We start from the raw sequence: 20,061 nt of genomic DNA, 5'->3' as shown, positions 1-20,061 counted from the left end.
AAAACTTTAAGTGTATATAAACCGTTTTAATGTTTTATAATATCTATATAATGGTTTGAAACCATTTAGTCATCAAAATTCTGACTTTGGTTTTTATACTTTTGTCTAATCACTGGCCCACTGTGTCTTGGAGAGGTGAATAACATTAAAAAATCCACCAATAATTTTTTTTTTATAATTATTTTAAATAACAAGTCAAAATTATTATTTTTTTGTACTTGTCTAAAGATTGTTAAAGGTAATTTATTTGATTTGATGATTGCCTAAAGATTCAAGAAGATTTTTTTACTTAGAATGATCTTGATGTGATACACAATGGAAAACCTGGTGGTATGTTTCATTACTTACTTTCATTGTTTTTCATTTTTAATTGATTTTGTGTTATGTTTAATCTATTATAAAACATGTAAAATATTAATATGTAAATAGAATATTTGTATAATAAAAAAGATAAAAAAGAAAAAAGTTTTTAGTTTTTTATTATTAGTTTTTATCTTTTATGTTTTATGCCTAATTTTTTGGTTTGCTACATATTTTTAGCTTTAATGATAAATTCTTTGTTCTCTCTGAACATCTGTTTCTTTGTCTTTGTTTCTTTTACTTATGCTCATTGATGGACATTTTTTTGCATGTATTTCATATTTTTCTGCTTGTCTTTTATTGCTTATCCTAGCAACAAAAGAAAAACAGCACTACACATAACAATATTATTCATTTATCGTTTTGGAAATTGAGAATGTTTTTTGGCGAATGAACAATGACTTTTATTAAATGCTAAATAGAGATATTTTTTGATAATTTATACATACTTATGCTATACATCCTTTTTTAAATTTTAAAATTAAATATCTTTGTCTGATCTTATCTTTTATATTCTATTTTCTGCATATATATGCTACTCATATTTTTTTAAGTTTGTGTTTGGCTTTTTGTTTGGCTTTGCTTTTTACATGTTTTTGTTTGATTTAATTTGCATAGTTATCTATGACATGCAATTACATCATACTTACATTCAGATGTGAAGTATGGGAAGTTTGTGTACCTAGGGCTGGATTTTTAATTCAAGGCTTCAGACTTGTCTAAAAATGCTAAAACTGATATGATCTTTATACATGTAAAAGTGTTTAAAAATTAGTTGCCCTACAATAAGCTTTTTTTAAATTATATCTAGGGCCACTAGCTATTGTATCTAGAGCAGCTCTATGAAAATTAGGTTTAACTTCATAATAAAAATAACAAAGATAGCCACATAAATTTGATTAAAAAGTTCTGAGCAAAATTTACAAATAACTCTACATGTAAAATGGTAGTCCCAAAACAACAGCGAAAGAAAAAAAAATTCTGCACTAATCAAAATTCAATAATCTACCTCATTATCACCTAATTCTTTACGATGCATACAAGCTAAATAACTCTAGGTACAAGAAATCATAGCCTCATGAAAAATATCATCTATTAACAAACCCTGGTTGAGAGGAAACTTATTGAACATTGCAATTAGTACTTAAGTAACAAACATCATATACAAAAACTTATAGAAAAGGATTTTTTATAGGATTGTAAAACAATCTATAAAAAATGCAAGATACCGCTGGCAAAAATTTACTTAAAATTTTCAAAAAGCGTTTTCCAATTATAACTTGCCATAGCAATGCTTTCTGAGAACCAAAATAGAAAAAAAAATTTTATAACTAATCACTAAGAAGCATAACTTAGAGTTTTCAAATAAAGTGGGGTGGCCCTAGGTACAAGGAGGCTCTAGGTACAAGGAGGCCCTAGGTACTCTTCCCCAATATGTTAAGGTGTTTCTAAAAACAAATTTTTTTTTTGTGAATACATGTTCTTTAACCATCAAATGTGTTCTATATAATAAAATAATACTGAAATTATTTTTGAATAAAAAATAATTTTAGGGGTTGCTCAGGTCTCTTGAACATCAGACAGGTTCCTAAAGTTGATTTAAAAAAAATTATTTAAAAGTATGTCATGTTGGAACTCAAAAAAAGCGAAGTTATATGAAAAATTAAAAAATAATAATTACTTTAAATACAGATTATTTTAGATTTTATTGCATAAACACTATTTTTTAACATAAAATTCAAAAAAAAAAAAAATTTTCAATGGTTTTTAAAATATTTTTTTTCTGAAATGCTTTTGTAAAAAATGATTATTATTTTTAAAATTTCACTTTTTTTGAGACCCAACATGTCATATTTTTGAAATTTTTTTTTTATCATATCAGGGACCTGTCTGATATTTAAGGGTATTAAGCGATCCCAAAAAATATTTTTTATTTAAAACTTTTTTTAATTCAGTATTATTCTATTATGTAAAACATATTTAGGGGTTGGAAAACACCTATTTAAAAAGCATAAATTTAGTTTCTTAGTTTTGTACCGTAAATAATTGGTTACATCTTGCATAAAAAAATTTCCATTGGCAACCATTCATTTTTTGATCCATTTATTTTTGGAGCACTTTTATTTATCTTTCAGATTTTAGTTTGTTACATAAAGCTATACATATACTTCAAAAATAAAGTTATTGTTGACAATGACTTATAAATATGTTTTTTTCTGAACATCTGTGTGTTTTTCATTGTTTATCCTTGTGCTTCTTCCTTGGTAGATTTTTATTTATAAGTATTTCATATTTCTAGAAGAATTTTTATTGGTCAGTCTAATTCTAGTAATTCAGTTTCCCACATCACAATAACAAAAATAAAAGTAGGAAACTAGAATATTAGAATTTTAATTAAACAGTTTAAATAATTAAAAAAAAATGATAGTTAAGAAATAATTTTTTTTTTCAGAAAATGAGTTTTATGATGTTTATTTGAAGAGTGGATTATGTCGTAACATAGAAACATTAATGAGTGATTACATTGTCATGGAAAGTTATTTCATGAAGCAGATGATGTTAAAGGTGATCTGTAAATTTTTATTAATGAATCAAAAACTGAGTGTTAAAACCTTTTATGATGCAATAAAAGGCTGACATGTTCATAAAAGACAAAAAGTTGGTAATTCAAATTTTGATGGCAAATAATATTTTGTGTAAAGTTTTTTTAACTGTTTTCAGAATTTGCATTATAAGAATTGAAAAATTTTTTAGCCATAAAAGATTTTTTTTTACCTAGATACTGACTGGCAACACCCATCAATCTTTGTTAGTAATACTTTTTTTCTTCTGTACTTCACAGATATTACCTGGGCACACTCTAACCCATCAGTCTTTGTTAGTAATGCTCATTTTCTTTTAAAATACATATTTACTACCTGACCACACTTTAACCCATTGTTTTTGGCTATTAGTTCTTTTAATTAATGCTCATTTTATGTATGCAAGTATATCTGTGTATAACTAGGCAATTGCAATGGATATGAGTGACAGAGATTCAATTACTTCAAGTGCTGTAGATGATATATTCTTTGTGCTCCAAAAGTGTCTAAGGTTTGTTTTGTTTTTATTTATAAATTTTTTTTTTGCAAATACTTTAGAAATTTTTTTTATTCTTTATTTAACTGTTTACTTCTTCAAAAATATTTTTTAGTTTACATTAACTTTATTCTTGAATATTATTGTTTTTGAGAAATCAGTGAATAAAGTTTTACTCATTTATTTAGTTGTCAATGTTTGGCAGGGTTCTCAATATTTGTTATTTAAATACTAGATATAAGTAAACAATGTTGAATTAGAACAAAAAGGTATAATGCATAACAGGAAAAAGGTATAACATATAAGCTATGTTAATATAGAAGTAATCGATATATCATGTGTTGATACTGATGAGTTGGGTATGTAGAGGTATAGGATGTTGATTCAGGAGGAAAGAGTGCTTACAATCAAAAAGTTTTCTTACCAATTAATTACATTCATTTAAATCTTATAAATGTAAAAAGTTTTGTTCATATCCATAAAAAGCTTTTTAGTCAATATCCATGACAACCTATTTTGAAATGGTAATATATATATATATATATATATATATATATATATATATATATATATATATATATATATATATATATATATATATATATACATACATACAAATATATGAATTTTTGCACAACTGTTTCTTTTAAGAACGCTCTCTTAATTTATATGCGTTTTTTTTTTTTTTTTTAATACACATCTGTGCATAAGGAACCATGACATACTAATAAGATAAAAGTTGATTTATTAGAATTATTAGATTTGTTAAATTTCAACAGTTTTTACGTTTTCAGTTTTATAGTGGATCTTGGCCCACCCATGTTTTTCTAAATTTCAAAAGTTTGAAATCATTAAATGTGAAGATAATAATTAAATTTAACTGAAAAATCTCTTACAATCAAACCCATTTTATCAAGTCTGTAGGTTGCAATGTGTATTATAAAGACTCTTTAGTTAATTTTTAAGACTTTTTAAGTTAATTTCATTAGTTTATTTTTATTGATATACATTTATTTTTTAATTTTTATTTATTTTTTAATTTTTATTTATTTTTTAATTTTTATTAATTTTTTAACTTTTATTTATTTTTTAATTTTAACAAAAAAATAATTAATAAAGCATTTTTTTTAATTTGAGATTTTTTAAATTGAAAAAAATAGTCATGCATTGGGACAACATGCATTGACTATGGCTTCAATTAGTCATGCATTGGGACAAACCATTAACTTTCTCTTTACTTAAAAGCACTATCAACTTCATTGACATGGAGTTGATAGTGCTTTTAAGTAAAGTCAAAGTTAATGGTTTTTAATCATATAGATTTTAACAAGTTGTGAACTTGTAAGATAAATTTGTATAAATAAAGTTATGTTTGAGGTTTGAAATATAAATCTGCCAATAATCTACTATATTTCAAATAGTAAGCAACCAGATAAAATATAGCCGGGGCCGGTTCAGGGGCCAGGTTTGTGACCGGGGCTGCATAAACATTTATACATCCTAAAGTATTTTTTTTTATTCATAATTCTTGTTATATTTTGTATATATGAATATATATATACATCATTATTATCAGCATGATCATCATCTGATCATCTTCTCTTTCGGCAAATACTAAATCATATAAATACTAAAGTTTATATAAATATGAAAGGATCTAAATAAATAGCAAACATATATGTTTATATCAATAATATGTATGCATAAAGCGCATCTTGGAAGCTTTTATTTCTTCTGGAATAAAAGTTTGGAAGCTTTTATTTCTTCTGAAATACAAGCTTTCAAATAAAAGCAGAGTTATTTGCAAAGAAATTTTACTCTAATTTGACTCTTGAATTTAATGGCCATACTCTTCCTGCCAGTTAAACAGATTAACCAATTGTTAAACATCCAAATCACTCGGGCTTCCAATTCTAAAGTTAATTCTCAATTAAACACTTCTACAGTTTGTGCTCCAGACAAGATTTCCATCATAGTTTAAAAAAAGTGTTCTCCAGAACTCTCTTCAATTTTTGCTAACTTTTTAAAAAGTGCTAAATAAGTGGTTCCAATTTTTGAAAACTCTAGAAAACACTTTGACCTCTCCAACTACCTACAATTAGCCTTCACTCAGTCATTAGTTTCAAGAAGGTTTATTAATTTAATAATATCAAAGGTTTGAGATTAAATTATTTCTTTCTAATTGCAGTATTAAAGTTATTCTTGAAGGCCTACACTCTTAAAAAAAAATAAAGTTAAATAAGTTGTAATAAAAAAATTTCATTCACTTTGTAGACGAACAATATCAGCAAAGAATATGAATATTGCATGTGCTGTTATTAACAATGCAAGGTATTTATCTTATATGTATATGTAATATACACACACCCACAGATATATATATATATATATATATATATATATATATATATATATATATATATATATGAAGTTTTATTTTTTCAAATGATTCATGTTTTAATAATTTTACTTATTAAAGAATCGTTTTTACAAAAGTTGTTTAGCTACAAATCTAATCATTAAATTTAGTGCTATACTGACCAGCGAGTATATGGATTTCTTTAAATCTAAAATAAAGACAGTTGGCTTTTTGTCAAGCAGGTCTTGCATTTTTTTAAATTGTTTTTAGAAATATTTTGTCTAAAATTTTATTTTTATTGCAATTATTGAATTGTAATAATACTCTCATTAATATTTATATTAATATTATCTCATTAATATTAATATTAATGGTAATATTATAAATGGTATTTATTTATTTGTCTTAGTTTATGTGGTTTTCATTTTAATCAACTTGTCTTCCATTTTAATTTGCATGTTTTTATTTTAACTGTTTATTTTATTTTAACCATTTTATTTATTTGTTTTTTTTATTATTATTTTATTTATTATTATTTTATTATTCATTTTATTTATTTGTTTATTTTATTTTAACCATTTTATTTGTTTATTTTAATTTAACCATTAACCATCATAAACATAAACTTTCATCTAATTTTAAGTTTCATTTTAATTTAGATGTTTTTTAACATAATCTTTCATTTTAATTTACATGTTTTTTAACATAATCTTAATGTCTTATGAATCATTTTACTTTCAAAACTTTCAAAAAATAAAAGCTGAATTTTTTTTCTAAAGTTTTTTTTCTTTCTCCGAATAATCAGTAGATATTTTACTTAAAAATTAATTAGACAAATTTAACATAACTTGCAAAATTTAACAATAGCATTAGTTATTATTTTTTAGTTTTAATCAATTTAAAAAAAAGAAAAAAAGTTTTATACTAACAGTATGAAATTTATTTTTTTGTGTGGAAATTTTGAATAAGATTTGTTACTTTTTAGCCTTGATATTTCTGGAATGTTTCAAGGGAAGGCGCAAACAAACACCACAGATTTATTGACATCTAAGCGAGACTTTTTAGTATTTTTTTAAATAAAAATAAGAGTTGATTAAAAAATATTATTATTTATTTTATTACTTTATTATTTTTGAATCTTTTTTAAAGTTTCTTAACATTTTACTTGCTTTTAAAATTTTCTTACACAAAAATACTTTTTTTTGTAAGGTTGTCCTCAACAATATTGACACAAGTTGCGAATATTTAGCTAAACTTGTTGCAGACATTACAGTGAGTTTATAAAGATATTTTTTATTTGTTTTTTTATTGATTATTTTCAGTTACATTTGTTTTTTTAAATTGTTTTCATCACTGTTTTAAATAAAAAATAAAAAAGGGATTACAGTTTGTTGCATGGATGCATCCATTGCGTTTTAGTTGCATGGATACATACGTTGCATTTCATTCAAAATTAAATAAACAGTCTAAAATAAATATTTCCAATAAACTATTTAAATTGAATAAAATTTTATATAAGCTGAATATAAAATGAACAACTGCACCACACCATAAATACTTAATTTAAATATAAATAAAAGGTAAAACGAATAATCTCAATCAACCCTATAAAATAAAAATAAATATTTACTACAAAAATAATTAACAACATCATTAAACCATAAACCTAAAAGAATTATAAATTTTATATGAAACGAATAATTGCAGTAAACCGTATTGGTTAAAACTAAATACTAAATACTAAAAGAATAAGTTTACTAATGCTTTAATAACAATTTAAGTAATAATTAAATTAAGTAAATAATTAAACTGAATATAAAATGAGTGGCTTGAATAAACCATTCAAATTGAACTAAGTAGAAACTAAATATAAAACGAATTATTATACTAATAACCATATAAATCAAACTAAATGTTAAAACAATATTTATACCAAAACATACAAAAATTAGTTATAATATTCATATGAAACAAAGAATTGCATTAAACAATATATACTAAATGTAAACTAAACATAAAACAAACAACTCTGTTAAATCATATAAACTAAATGCAAAACAAGAAACCTCATCACACTGCTGTGATTTTTGCTGTGGTTGCATACTCGCAAAATACGTATCATGATTTTGACTAAAATAAAATAATATAAAGCAAGCAAAAAAAATTATTTAGTAATAAGACAGATATACTGTTCTCACTTTCTTCTCGTAATTACCTGCTATAACACTGAACATCTGTTCAAAATAGTATATCTAGAACATTAATACTTTTTCTTATATAATCAATCACTTCATTTCTCTCAGGTGTTTATGGCTAAATATGTTCCACTAGTGACTAGACTTAATTGTTTTAGTTCCAAACTTTACATTGAGGCAATTGACAAGCTTAAAATATCTGAAATATTTTATTCATATTTTTAATGCGAAATATCTTTTTTCTAAAATCTGAAGTCCTTTTTTTTTGGCGAAAATTCAAAAAATAACTAAAGAAATTCTTTAGTAATTTATGATGAAAAAAATAAATTTATATAATAATTAAAATAAACTTTTATATAATAATAAAAATAAACTTTTATATAATAATAAAAATAAACTTTTATATAATAATAAAAATAAGCTTTTATTTAATAATAAGTAGCTAAACAAATTCTTTAGTAATTAATAATGAAAAAAAAATCTATTATTTAAAGAAAAAAAGAAATTTTAAATTGATGTTGTATACTTAAACTCTTTGGAATTAAATTCACTTGAATAAATTATAAAGTCTGTAGATTGCGGTGTATATTTTAAAGACTTGAAAAACATGCTAACATGGAGACGGAGAGCTTTGGGTAAAACTAAAAAATTAGTTTTGTTTGGTATATGTTTATTATTTTGTTTTAATCAAAAGCAAAACATTCTCTTTAATATGAACACAATTTGTCTCGGCACTTTAGGATCCCTTAAACGCATGGTGTTTTTATAATAAGTTTTTTAATGATCTTTTACTAAATACAGATGCAACAACAACGACAATTTAAAAAATCATAATTTTTATGTTCTCTTTGTGGTTGGTATTTAGGTTTTGTAAAGTCCGTAATGTGTCTCTTATAAAATTTAATGAATAAATATTCTTAGATAGATTAGAATTCTTAGATGGAAAATTTAGAAAAAGAAATTAAAATACCTGACTTAAAGGTTTTCCTTCTAAAATCTAATTTTTTTTCTGGGAATCTGGAAAACCTCTGGAAATTGGAATTTAGATGAGAAACTTGCTATTAGAGAAAAGAAAGCTGCAAAAAATTTAAAACAATTTATTAGGAAAATAAGTGCGACTCTTGTCATTTTTTTATCACATAATATTTAATATATCAAGTTTGGACTTTGCAGACCTCATTCTGCTGTCTCGGCCAGGAATCTCCATGTAGTAGCAAAACATAAAACTTCAAAACCCAATAGGATCTCTAAACATTGTTCAAATAATCTAAAATTTTAACCTACTGTTATTATACAGACAAGACATATAGGTTGAGACCTCAATCATTTAAATTTTAGGTTTTTTTGGACTATTGAACATTGTATGACAATTTGTAATTGTTTGAGTTGTTTTGTTTGTTTTTAGTAATTTTTTTTTGTTTTGATAAAAAAAATTTTTATGAAAAATAAAGAATAAAAAAAGTTGCAGTTGTTGATCTACCCACCCTGAAGGTTGAAAGTAGGGTTAAAACTTGGTTAAATGTTGTTCTACCCACCCTGAAGATAGGGTTAAAATGCAAAATATGCTTTTTGTTTATAAAACACAAAAATTTTATTAGAGTTAATTAAAATACAAATTTTGTCAAAGTTTGATGCTACAGCTTTTTCTTATTTTTTTATTTATTATTTCTACATAAATCCTCTCTATATGTCTTATATACCTTTAGTGCTGAAAAAAAACAATGAAAATTAATACTACTAGTTTAACAGTTGTAATTAGTACACAAGTATTTTATTGAGAAAATTTTTTCTATATTTGTAGGAAGAGAGTGTTCAGAAAATCAACCAATCAGAGCAATTGAAACTTCAGGTATGCGTACAAAGCAAAAATATTTTTAAGTTTTGATGTTATATAAAAAAAATATGTACAATGTAAAAAAAAATTAAAAAAATTGAAAATTTACTATATTTCAAACAAAAATAAAATATAATGATATATAAATTAAAAATGTAGCAAAGAATAGCAAAATATAATGATAATAATAAAAAGATTAATGTATACAGACTAATAATAAACTGTTATACTTTTTTAAACAATATTTAAAACATTGCAATATCAAAAAAAAACTAGTTTTCTTGTTTTATAATAAAATCGTGAAACAAAATTGGTCAACCAAATTTAAAAAAAGTTTTTTCAATCAAAAAATTTGATTTTGTCAAATAATTGTTGCCATTTAATAGGAGGTTTATTGGGCAAATCAGTTTCCTTTGTCAGACAATTGTTACTTATGTCATTTACTAAGAGGTTTATTGGACAACTTTTCTTTGTCAATAATTATTATTAACTGAATCCATGTCTTTTTTTTTTTTCTCTTGCAAAACATTTTTGGCTTGTATTTCAACTCTTTTTTTTCTATTAATGTTTTTTGTTTTAAACTTCTGTTAAAGCTTCTTCAGAAGTCATTTTATAACTTTTCATTAGTCATTATTACCCACTTTTCATTAGTCAAATACTTTATTTCAGTTTTAAATATTCAAATTTTCATTAAAGATTACATAAATTTTTAGTTTAATTTATAATAAATTGTGCATTGTTTTTGTAGAAAAGCAGTGTTTTTTTCAATTTTACTTCTTATTGCATTTTGAATATATAAAGCTTGTTATCAGAATCAGAATTAGCACCATTATTACATATATGTAACAAAAAAAAATTATTATATCTTGATGTTTTACTTTAGAGCTGCTTGAATGATTTAGCTACTTGCTCCCAGGAATTTAAAAATATTCTTCAGGTATGAAATTATTCTGATTATTTTCTAGTACATTTTTTTAATTTTTATAGGTAAACAACTTTTCTGTAATTGATTAGGCAATTTTTTTTAATGTGTTTTTATATGCAATCTTTACATTTGTTACTGATGTTTTTTATATGTATTTTTTGTATTATATATTTATATTGTATATATGTATACTTAATAATATGCTACATATATATATATATATATATATATACATACATACATACATACATACATACATACATACATACATACATACATACATACATACATACATACATACATACATACATACATACATACATACATACATACATACATACATACAGAGAGAGAAAGAAAGAGAGAGATATGCTGTTACAATGACTGAGGGTTTGGGTTGGGGTAGCAATCATTCTTTTTATTATTCTTTTCTTTTTTTTTTTTCATTTTCCAAAAAAAAATAAGCAAAAAAAAGTTTGCAATTGTATATATTATAATGATTAACATATAGTTTAGTGGTAGTAACATTTCTAAAAAATATTTTACTTTCTTCAATAATTTTAAAACTATTTAACAAGTATTAAACTGAATCATAATTTCTTTTCTTTTGAAAAATAGCATATTTTAACATATTTGAGTTTTTAAAAGTTTTAAAGATTGCTTTGACCTCTCTAACTATTGTCCAATCTCTTTGATATTATTACCAATGTCTTTACCAATCTCTTTGATATTATGTTTTTTATTTATTTATCAACTAACTCCTAATATTTTATCTTGAGTCCAACAACTTACTCTCTGATAATCAATTTTCTTATTCTACAACTGACATAAGAGTCTTAATAATAGAAAGGTTTTATTTGTGCATGAGATGAAAGTCACGAGGAAAGGATTGCTTTCATTTCCGATAAATTCTGAAGTACCACAAGGTTCTGTCTTTTGTCCTGTTTTATTATTTAGTTTTTAAATATTATTTTAAATATTAACTCTTAAGTTGATTTATTTGTTGATGACATTTTAGTCTTGAAAAAAAGTTGAATAAATATGTTCTTTAAACTGCGACAGCTTGGGGCTTGCAGTTTTTAAATTCACCTCTGGTAAATTTGAATCCAAACTCAGTTATTTACTTCTAATATTTATTGTAATGCAATATTTTAACAATATAACATTCTAACCCCTCTAACTATCCTCTAACTATCAGTCTTCTCTATTGTTATCAAGGACTTAGAATCTTTTGGACTTTGAATCTTTTGGACTTTGAATCTTTGATCAACAAATTTCTAACATTCTATCCTGAGTCAAATAACTTAACGCAGACAGTCAATACGGTTTTCAATCTTCTTGTTTTATGGCTGACCTGCTAGCTGCTGTTACTGAAAGATTCTATCGTGCATTAGATGGAAGCTAAAGGCATAGGCTATAGCTCTTGACATATCTAATGCTTTCAATTTAGTTTGGCAAGCGGGTCTTCTCCATAAGCTTGCTTCATATAATATGTCTTGGCAATTTTTTAAGATTATCAAATCATTTCTTTCTAACAACTTTATTTAAGTCATCTTTAAAGGCCAACACTCTCTTTTATTTCCAGTAACTTCTGGGGTACCTCAAGTTTCTATCCTTGGTCCTGTTTTGTTTCTTATCCACAATAATGATCTTCCTGACAACATTATATCTAAAGTAGTTCTTTTTGTTGATAACTCAACTTAATGCTCCTTTCTTGACAAAAAGTTTTCTCTTTTTGATTGTTTAAAACAGGCAGCCAATCTCGAATCTGATCTCACTAACTGCATTATAGAAAAAATTATTTAGATGTAAAATATTTTTTTTGCTAAAACCATGCTTGTTTATTATCCAATGAATTAAATTTTTTTGACCTTGCATTTTTCATTTTAGTAACAACGATAATTAAACTTTTGCGAGAAAAAAAACCTTTTGCGAGAGCTGTAAACTGCTCCTGTAAACCGTTTTAGGGAAGTGTGGGCAAGAGCCGAGGCCTGTATATATATATATATATATATATATATATATATATATATATATATATATATATATATCAGGGTGTTAGCCAGGAAAAAAATTAATACAGCGTTTTAGCGAAATTGGGAATTTAGGTGCCGCCAAAAAAAAAAAGATCATTAATTCTGACATTAAAAAAAGTAGATACAATTTTTTAGAAACAATTAAGTTTCAGGAAAAAATTTTCTATTTTTGCTGGGTTATTCATAGGAATATTTTTCTATTTTATTTTTCAGGAATATTTTTATATTTTATAAATGTTTAATTCTAATTATTCAACTTGTTTCATTTTGAGCAATCTTTGTCAGTTTTCATTTTTAAATCGCTTATCTCCTTTGTTTAATATTGTAGAGAGAAAACAAGAACAAAAGACAATTGTTTGCAATTTTTTTAATGAATGAATTAATAAATTTATTCATTGAAACTTTGATCTATTTTAATTGCGTACATCGCTTTTAAATACAGTTTTAAAATGTTTAAACGATTAGTTCCGTATATTGTCTTCTGTTATTTTTATTTTCATTTTTAAATTATAAATGTAAAAAAAATGCCAAATAGCATTTAATTTTTAACAAAACATTTTTGACGATTTTCAAGATCCTCTTGTAACTTTTTAACTTGCTAAAACAACTTTTTAATTAACGACAGTCGATAAAAAACACTATACGTTATACGTAGGAATGACAGAATTTTACGGCTTTTACGAAGGAAAACACTAAAAAAAAATTATTACAGGTTTTTAAAATCCGTAAAATTTTCATTTTCGTAAAATCCAGACGTTGGCAACCCTAATTATATGGAAAGATTTTGAATGTTTCAGTTTTTAAATACTTTAGCATTTTAAAACTAAAAATTTTGAAATACTTAAAAAAATTTTCTTAACTTTCTTACATAGGTAATCGTATTATTGTTCATCATATTTTATATTACAATTTTTATCATAGATACATTCAAAAGTTAAAAAACTTATTTAAATCGATAGCTTTTAAATGAAAGTTAAATTAAAGTTTTCGAAATTTTAATAACTTTTAATTGAAAAACTTGGTTGGTTCGCCAATTTCCGTCAAATATAATCCTACTTCAAATTAAATACTCGGTGTAGTTAAGGCTATTTACAAATTATTCGAACTTATTTATTTAAAATTAGCATGATTTTATAAGCGCATTATGTCCAAACAAAAGCTTTAGATGTTATATTTTTTTTCGCTTCAGGTTTTTTTAATATTTGAAGAAACTTTTCTCTTTTTTATATAATTTTCTAATCCTTTTTACTACCCATAATAATGAATTTAAAGAATACCATTTCGGAGTCTTTAGATCACTTTCGCTCATTGGCGTTAACTAAATTTAGTTAAAAATCTTTTGAAAAAGTGCCTTAATTTTCTATAGATCCTAGTTCTAATCGTTTCTGACCTATATTAGCTTTATATAGTTGTCAAAATACAATATCGGAACAGATCAAATTGTTAATCTATGATGTTCATTTTACCTAAAAATCGTGTTTATTTAAAATCTTATTCGAATTTAGTCAAGCGATTGGAATTTTAAAAAGATTTAAAAAAAAAAAAAAGAATCTACGGTCTGGGTTTTTTCGCTTCAAACATTTAAATTTTATGATAACGCAAAATTTATTTTATTTTTTTCGTCTTTACATGATTCCCAGACCTGATCATTTAACGGAAATATGTCGTAGTCAACAAAATATCATACAGACGCTATGGTATTTTAAAATGAGGGCATCAACTAAATTTAATCGGCATATTTAAATATCTAGTAAATTAGGTATTTAAAGTAAAAAAATATATTTAAATACAAAAACTATTTTTTTTTTTTTTTTTTTTTTAATTTACAGATATACATTAAATATCTACGTAAATTTTGTATTTGTAAATTTAAAAAAAAAATAATTTTTGTAATTATTGTAAATATTTTTAGTAATTAATAATATTATAATATTATTTAATTATCTTTGTTTTACGCAAATATAAAATATATAATACGTTTGATTGCATGTTTTATTTTTGATTTTTGTTGTTGTTTTTGGTTTACTTCACCAGCTAACTTATTTTACCGAAATTATTAATAAAGCTTTTAATATAAAAATTATTAACTTATTTTAATTATAATATTTATTAATATGCAAATTTTATTTGTAACTTTCCTAACTTGAGATAAACAACAAGAATGTAAATAAAGATTTTTTGAATAACAAAAATAAATTAATGAAATAATTTATTAAACGTATTGAACGATTTTAACTGGAGAATAACTGACGTCAATTAAAAATTAAAAAATAATTTTTTTTTCAACTTTTGAATGAATCTTGCTTGTTAATGACGACACGTTTTTCACCTTAAAAAATCGATCTTTATTCTTAATTCAGTAACTTAATTAATTTCCTTGTCGTGCATACTAACTGCGTTTTTTACTCGTCTAGCGCAACACTTTAAATCTGAAACTGATTTAATTTTTTTTTTTTTACCATGTTTATAAGAACCTTTGGGAATTTTAAACCAATTGGGAAACCGCGTTATACGCGGTGCCATCCAGGGCTAACACCCTGTATATGTATATATATATATATATATATATATATATATATATATATATATATATATACCCGCTAAAAAATGAGGCGTTGATTTGATGTTGATTCAATGTTTCTCGTCAACATTGATTCCATATTGATTTTTTGTCCAAAATGTTAGCCACTTATCAACGTTGATTTGGTGTTTACAAAAAATGTTGATCAAATGTTGCTTTTCAACGTTTAATCAACAATCATTTTTTCTTAGTGATTCAACACTGATTTTTATAATAGCCGACGGTATTTTGATATCGCTTTTTGATGCATATATCAAAAAAATATATATCAACAGTTTACGAAATATATATATATATATATATATATATATATATATATATATATATATATATATATATATATATATATATATTTAAACAACTTTAAAATGTATTCTACAAAATAGAGTGCTCAATGTTCTTAAAAGAACTGAGCAATTATAAATTAGTAGGAAATCACTTAAAATTTTTTTTTATTTAACACTGTATTTCATCAATAAAAAGACTCATCAGAAATGCTCTCATCAATAAAAAAACTCAGTATTTCTGATGAGTCTTTTTATTAATGAAACACAGTGTTAAATGAAAAAAAACTTTGTTAAGTGATTTTCTACTGATTTATAGTTTATATATATATATATATATATATATATATATATATATATATATATATATATATATATATATATATATATATATATATATATATATATATATATATATATATTATGTATGTATATATATATATAAAATATTTGTATATAAAATTTATACATATTGCTAAAATCTTTATTTGTTTTGTAAAAAACAGGCTGTAAATAAAGGATTTAGCAAAAAATTTATTGATAGAGCAATTCAAAGCTAACTCAAAAGAATAATGAAAGAAAGTAGGCACTGCATTAAGTAAGAAAGTTTTTTATTGAATTTAACACAAAATTTACATTTTCAAACAATTTATTTAGCGTTTGCAGCATTGTTCATTTTCATAACTTTTCGATTGAGTCGTGTTCCTGATTGCCTTAAAAATTTCGAAATGCCTGAATAACATTCGCAAATTTTTGCATCATGATGCTGTCGTGTAATCGCATCTAAATCAAAAATTCAAATCGAATTTGAAAAAAATCAAACTGCAGAAATTATAGCAAATAGTTACATAAATGACTGACTAGGATAAACAAAATATATTTCCTGTGAAATAAAAAATCTAAAAAAATGCATAAAACCATTCTTACCCACTATCATATGATACAGGGTGTATGTTTTAAAATTTATCTTCAATGAACCACCAGAGACATTAAAACAGGCCCCAGCGTCCTCGCTCATCAACAACTTTCCAAAAGCAAAAGCCAATTTATATTACCTCCACAACGACTAAGAGAACTCATCTATTATTAAAAAAATAAAAATTACTTAAGGGTCAGAACACATATTATGTTCATTCTATATGAATGAAATTATCTTAATTTCAATACATGGATTTTTAAAATTGACTCTTGAATCACTTTTCTCTTTTATCTATTTTTGCCATCCAACTCAACGCAAATCTTTTTTGAAAATCTTTAAAAAAAAATGTAGTAAAATAAACAATATTATTATTATTTATGTAAAATATTTTGTAAAAAATTAACCATGAAAAAATACCTAAATGGAAAAAATAAATAAAACTTTTATTTAATTTACCCTGGCAAGACAAATGTCTTTCTTTGCTATCCTCTTTATCCAAAACACAATTTTTAGAGCCATTTTCTACCTAGGTATAGATAAATTATACATACAAAAATTAAATAAAATTTTTAAACATTATATAGTGATTTTTATTTAAACTTGTCAACAAACATATATTTATAAAATATTTGTCAATAAAATTATATTCTATAACATATAGTTCTGATTTCTATTAATTTTTTTACTGCACACGCACACAGATTTTAATTAGAACAAAAGCAACATTAGGACTTTTTTTTACCAATATATTTGAAGACAACATCATTTTCCCTTGAGATAGATTAGTTTCTTTCGAGAAGTCATTGTTATTTTCAGCAACTGAAAAGCTTGCTATTTCACTGTGTAAATGGGGAGTTGATATTGATTTAAAAACATCTATAATTCAGTAAAAAAATAAGCATTTTCAACCATTATTTTACTTTTACAAAAATAGTTAACCTGCTATATTTGGAATCGCGTTAGATGTTCTTTAGCTATTTGAACTATCAAAATAGTATCTTCGGTATAGTTCTTCATCACCAACCACAACATCTTCATCACTTTCACAAAATGTCATAGCTGTCTTTCTCCTTTAATATAAACTTTACTTTATAAACAAAAAAAGTGCATGATTTGTGTAATTCTTTATTGCAAAATTTTTTATTTGTTAAAAACTAATTTTAGTAAAATTTACTTTTGCTTTGTCCCTTTTTTCTCTTCGGTGTCAGTTTCAATATTTGAAGTATCTGCTGCTTTCTCTAAGTGTGACTGAGCTTCTTCATAAACACAAATCTATGTACGTAAAATCATTTATCAATATCTAATGAAGATGTAATTGAAATGTTTGCGGCAAAAGCAGGCCCTATAAGAATGGAGTGCAATTGGTGCACCGCATAAAAATTAATGAATTTTAATGAAAAACCCATGAAAATCAATGAATTTTTTAGTTTTTAAAAAACACTAAAAGTTTAAAAAAAAAACTAAAAACATTGTTAAAAAAACTTTTTTTAATCGTTGGAAATCTTCTTTAAACATTTTAAAGACATTCAGAACATATAATTTAAACAAATGCCCGTTGGAATATTGGATTTAAAATAAGTGATATTAAATGAGACTATAGTCATATTGTAAAGGGTGCCTAAAATAAATTTGCACCAGCACATGTTTATCCTCTCCAGTGCCCTGGTCAAAACATACAGTTCAATATCTAATTCAATTATTTTACATTTTTTTATAGTAATATGCAAACCTGTAGTGTATAAAATCCTAGCAGGGTATATCTTCCAATCAGAGGTTGATGCCTGCAAGGTTGTGACAGCTTTACGAATCGCAGCGGAACTTTTAAATGGCAGCCAGAAGCATTTCCCATCATTTCCCATCATTTTTAGCAATCACTTCCACTTCTTTAGTTTTTCCATTTAAAAATTCAACAATGGCAAATGAAATTTCAATATTCTGGTGCAATTTAATTCTAAACAATCTTATATAAGTTACAAAATAAAATTAAAAATACATTAGAGATTAAAAACAATGAACTTTGTAAAACGCTTTTTAGATTTATTAATGTAAAACACCAGTGTAAATATTTTATTTCTATAAACATACCAGGTATTTGTTTCACACAAAAAATTTATAAATTAAAATGCATTAAACTCACTTTAAATTTGTTCAATGAACTATATATTTGACAAATTTACAACAAATTTTACAAAATGACACATGCACAGACATTCTTGAAAAATTGATGGTCTGCAAGTATAATCAAAGTTTGTGTTTTTAATTCAAGAAATCAGTGATCATAAGCAATATCACAATGTCTAAGCAAAAAAAAAGCATAACCACCTTTTTAAACAGGTATCATCAAGCCTTTTTTCAAAAGTTCTTTTTTTTTCGGAAAAATTGTTTTTAGGTTGGCTAATGAATTTACATAACAAACGTCTAAATAAGATGTTTCAAAACAATCAGGAAAAAACTTTCGAACTGAATGAGGATTTAGAGCCTTGCATTTTACAAGATCTACCAAAACCTCTTCTACTAAAATAAACCCTTTGCCTTGAATAAAATAAACTCTGTCTCATAGATTTGATGTGATCTTTTTATTTACCACTTGGGCAGAAATTTCTTTACCATTCCTTTCTCTAAGAAAAATATCCAACTTTTTTCTCTCATCTAATTGATTCACTATTTGGGCAACAGTCTGATGTGATTTTCGCACCATTTTTTTAATTCAACCCAAAAAGTTTTCAAAAGGAAAAGCTGATAGATGATCAAGACTCTCCCCAAAGTTAACACAATCATCAGCTAAATGAATCATGCTATGAACATTGTATGTTAATATACAAAATTTGTACTTCTCTGACAAACCATATAAGCAGCTGTTTAACAAATGCCACTAACAATTCATTTTTGGCCATTTTATTAGAAAGCAGTATGTGCATAGCAATTGAAAAAGAAATAAATAAGTCATAGTTTTATTTATTTTTCCTTTTTAAAACAACAGGTCCAGCATAAAGCAGAATAATCGAAACTCTGTTGCTTTCCACTTCTCAAGTTCATTTAAAGAGCGTGGTCTACGTTGAAAATTGGATGGTGTATAACTTCGTAAATTTATGAGTTCATTTGAAATACTGTCTTTAACAGATTGACTTATTCTAATACATCGGGAACCTTTACACCAGTTTATTAGAAGTTCTTTAACTACTCCAAGGCATATAAGGTGCATATAGTCTAATGGGAATTCAGTTACCATTGGGAAATTTAACTGAACAAGTGGAGAAAGACTCTCAAGCTGGTGACCAGTACAAAGTAAAGTAGTCGTTTCCTATAATCTTATGCCATGTTTTTGTGTGCCAACTGCCATACATCTTTCACAGCTATGATAGCCACTATGCCCTATAATGCATTTAACAAATGCTTTTGCAGACGCATCACAAACAAAAGCTTTAATTGTCACCAGCAGCTGTTTATACCCATTAGTTTGCAATTTTTTCATTTCAAGAATAAAATCTTC

The 20,061-nt window shown here is 24.6% G+C and overlaps 2 protein-coding genes across 11 annotated transcripts in view; one reads left to right on the top strand and one right to left on the bottom strand.

Moving 5' to 3' along the window:
- LOC100202673 (conserved oligomeric Golgi complex subunit 4) overlaps positions 1 to 20,061 on the top strand; it is an 82,148-nt gene that overhangs the window by 40,825 nt on the left and 21,262 nt on the right. For all 3 annotated transcript variants that reach the window (XM_065819882.1, XM_065819884.1, XM_065819883.1), the window contains exons 16-24: positions 294 to 330; positions 2,813 to 2,925; positions 3,368 to 3,453; positions 5,713 to 5,769; positions 5,968 to 6,039; positions 6,783 to 6,861; positions 7,007 to 7,069; positions 9,794 to 9,841; positions 10,710 to 10,763. In XM_065819882.1, coding sequence (XP_065675954.1) covers positions 294 to 330; positions 2,813 to 2,925; positions 3,368 to 3,453; positions 5,713 to 5,769; positions 5,968 to 6,039; positions 6,783 to 6,861; positions 7,007 to 7,069; positions 9,794 to 9,841; positions 10,710 to 10,763 — 609 coding nt within the window. The remainder of the gene's footprint in view (positions 1 to 293; positions 331 to 2,812; positions 2,926 to 3,367; positions 3,454 to 5,712; positions 5,770 to 5,967; positions 6,040 to 6,782; positions 6,862 to 7,006; positions 7,070 to 9,793; positions 9,842 to 10,709; positions 10,764 to 20,061) is intronic.
- Positions 16,249 to 18,448, bottom strand: LOC136091600 (uncharacterized). 8 transcript variants are annotated; one of them, XM_065819300.1, is made up of 8 exons: positions 18,301 to 18,448; positions 17,746 to 17,843; positions 17,511 to 17,641; positions 17,314 to 17,447; positions 17,028 to 17,097; positions 16,820 to 16,904; positions 16,580 to 16,732; positions 16,249 to 16,435 (listed from the first exon to the last, which is right to left on the bottom strand). In XM_065819300.1, the coding sequence occupies exons 1-3, from the start codon at positions 18,421 to 18,423 to the stop codon at positions 17,542 to 17,544; spliced, it is 321 nt and encodes a 106-aa protein (XP_065675372.1). In that variant the 5' UTR covers positions 18,424 to 18,448; the 3' UTR covers positions 16,249 to 16,435; positions 16,580 to 16,732; positions 16,820 to 16,904; positions 17,028 to 17,097; positions 17,314 to 17,447; positions 17,511 to 17,541. The 8 variants fall into 8 exon arrangements, with proteins under 8 accessions (XP_065675372.1, XP_065675376.1, XP_065675373.1 ...); XM_065819304.1 differs by having other exon boundaries at positions 17,028 to 17,093; XM_065819301.1 differs by having other exon boundaries at positions 17,314 to 17,410.

This window comes from Hydra vulgaris, chromosome 15, assembly GCF_038396675.1.
Source record: "Hydra vulgaris chromosome 15, alternate assembly HydraT2T_AEP".
Lineage (NCBI taxonomy): Eukaryota > Metazoa > Cnidaria > Hydrozoa > Anthoathecata > Hydridae > Hydra > Hydra vulgaris.
Note: the sequence above shows the minus strand (reverse complement) of the source record. Positions and strands in the feature narration are given on the sequence as shown.

Bases quoted from the DNA above. Each gene is read 5' to 3' on its own strand.
- LOC136091600 (XM_065819300.1), bottom strand. From the start codon at position 18,423: ATGATGGGAAATGCTTCTGGCTGCCATTTAAAAGTTCCGCTGCGATTC. The intron at 17,844-18,300 runs GTTTGCATATTA...TTACGTACATAG, and splicing joins TAGGATTTTATACACTACAG to ATTTGTGTTTATGAAGAAGC. The intron at 17,642-17,745 runs GTAAATTTTACT...TTTATATTAAAG, and splicing joins AAAAAAGGGACAAAGCAAAA to GAGAAAGACAGCTATGACAT.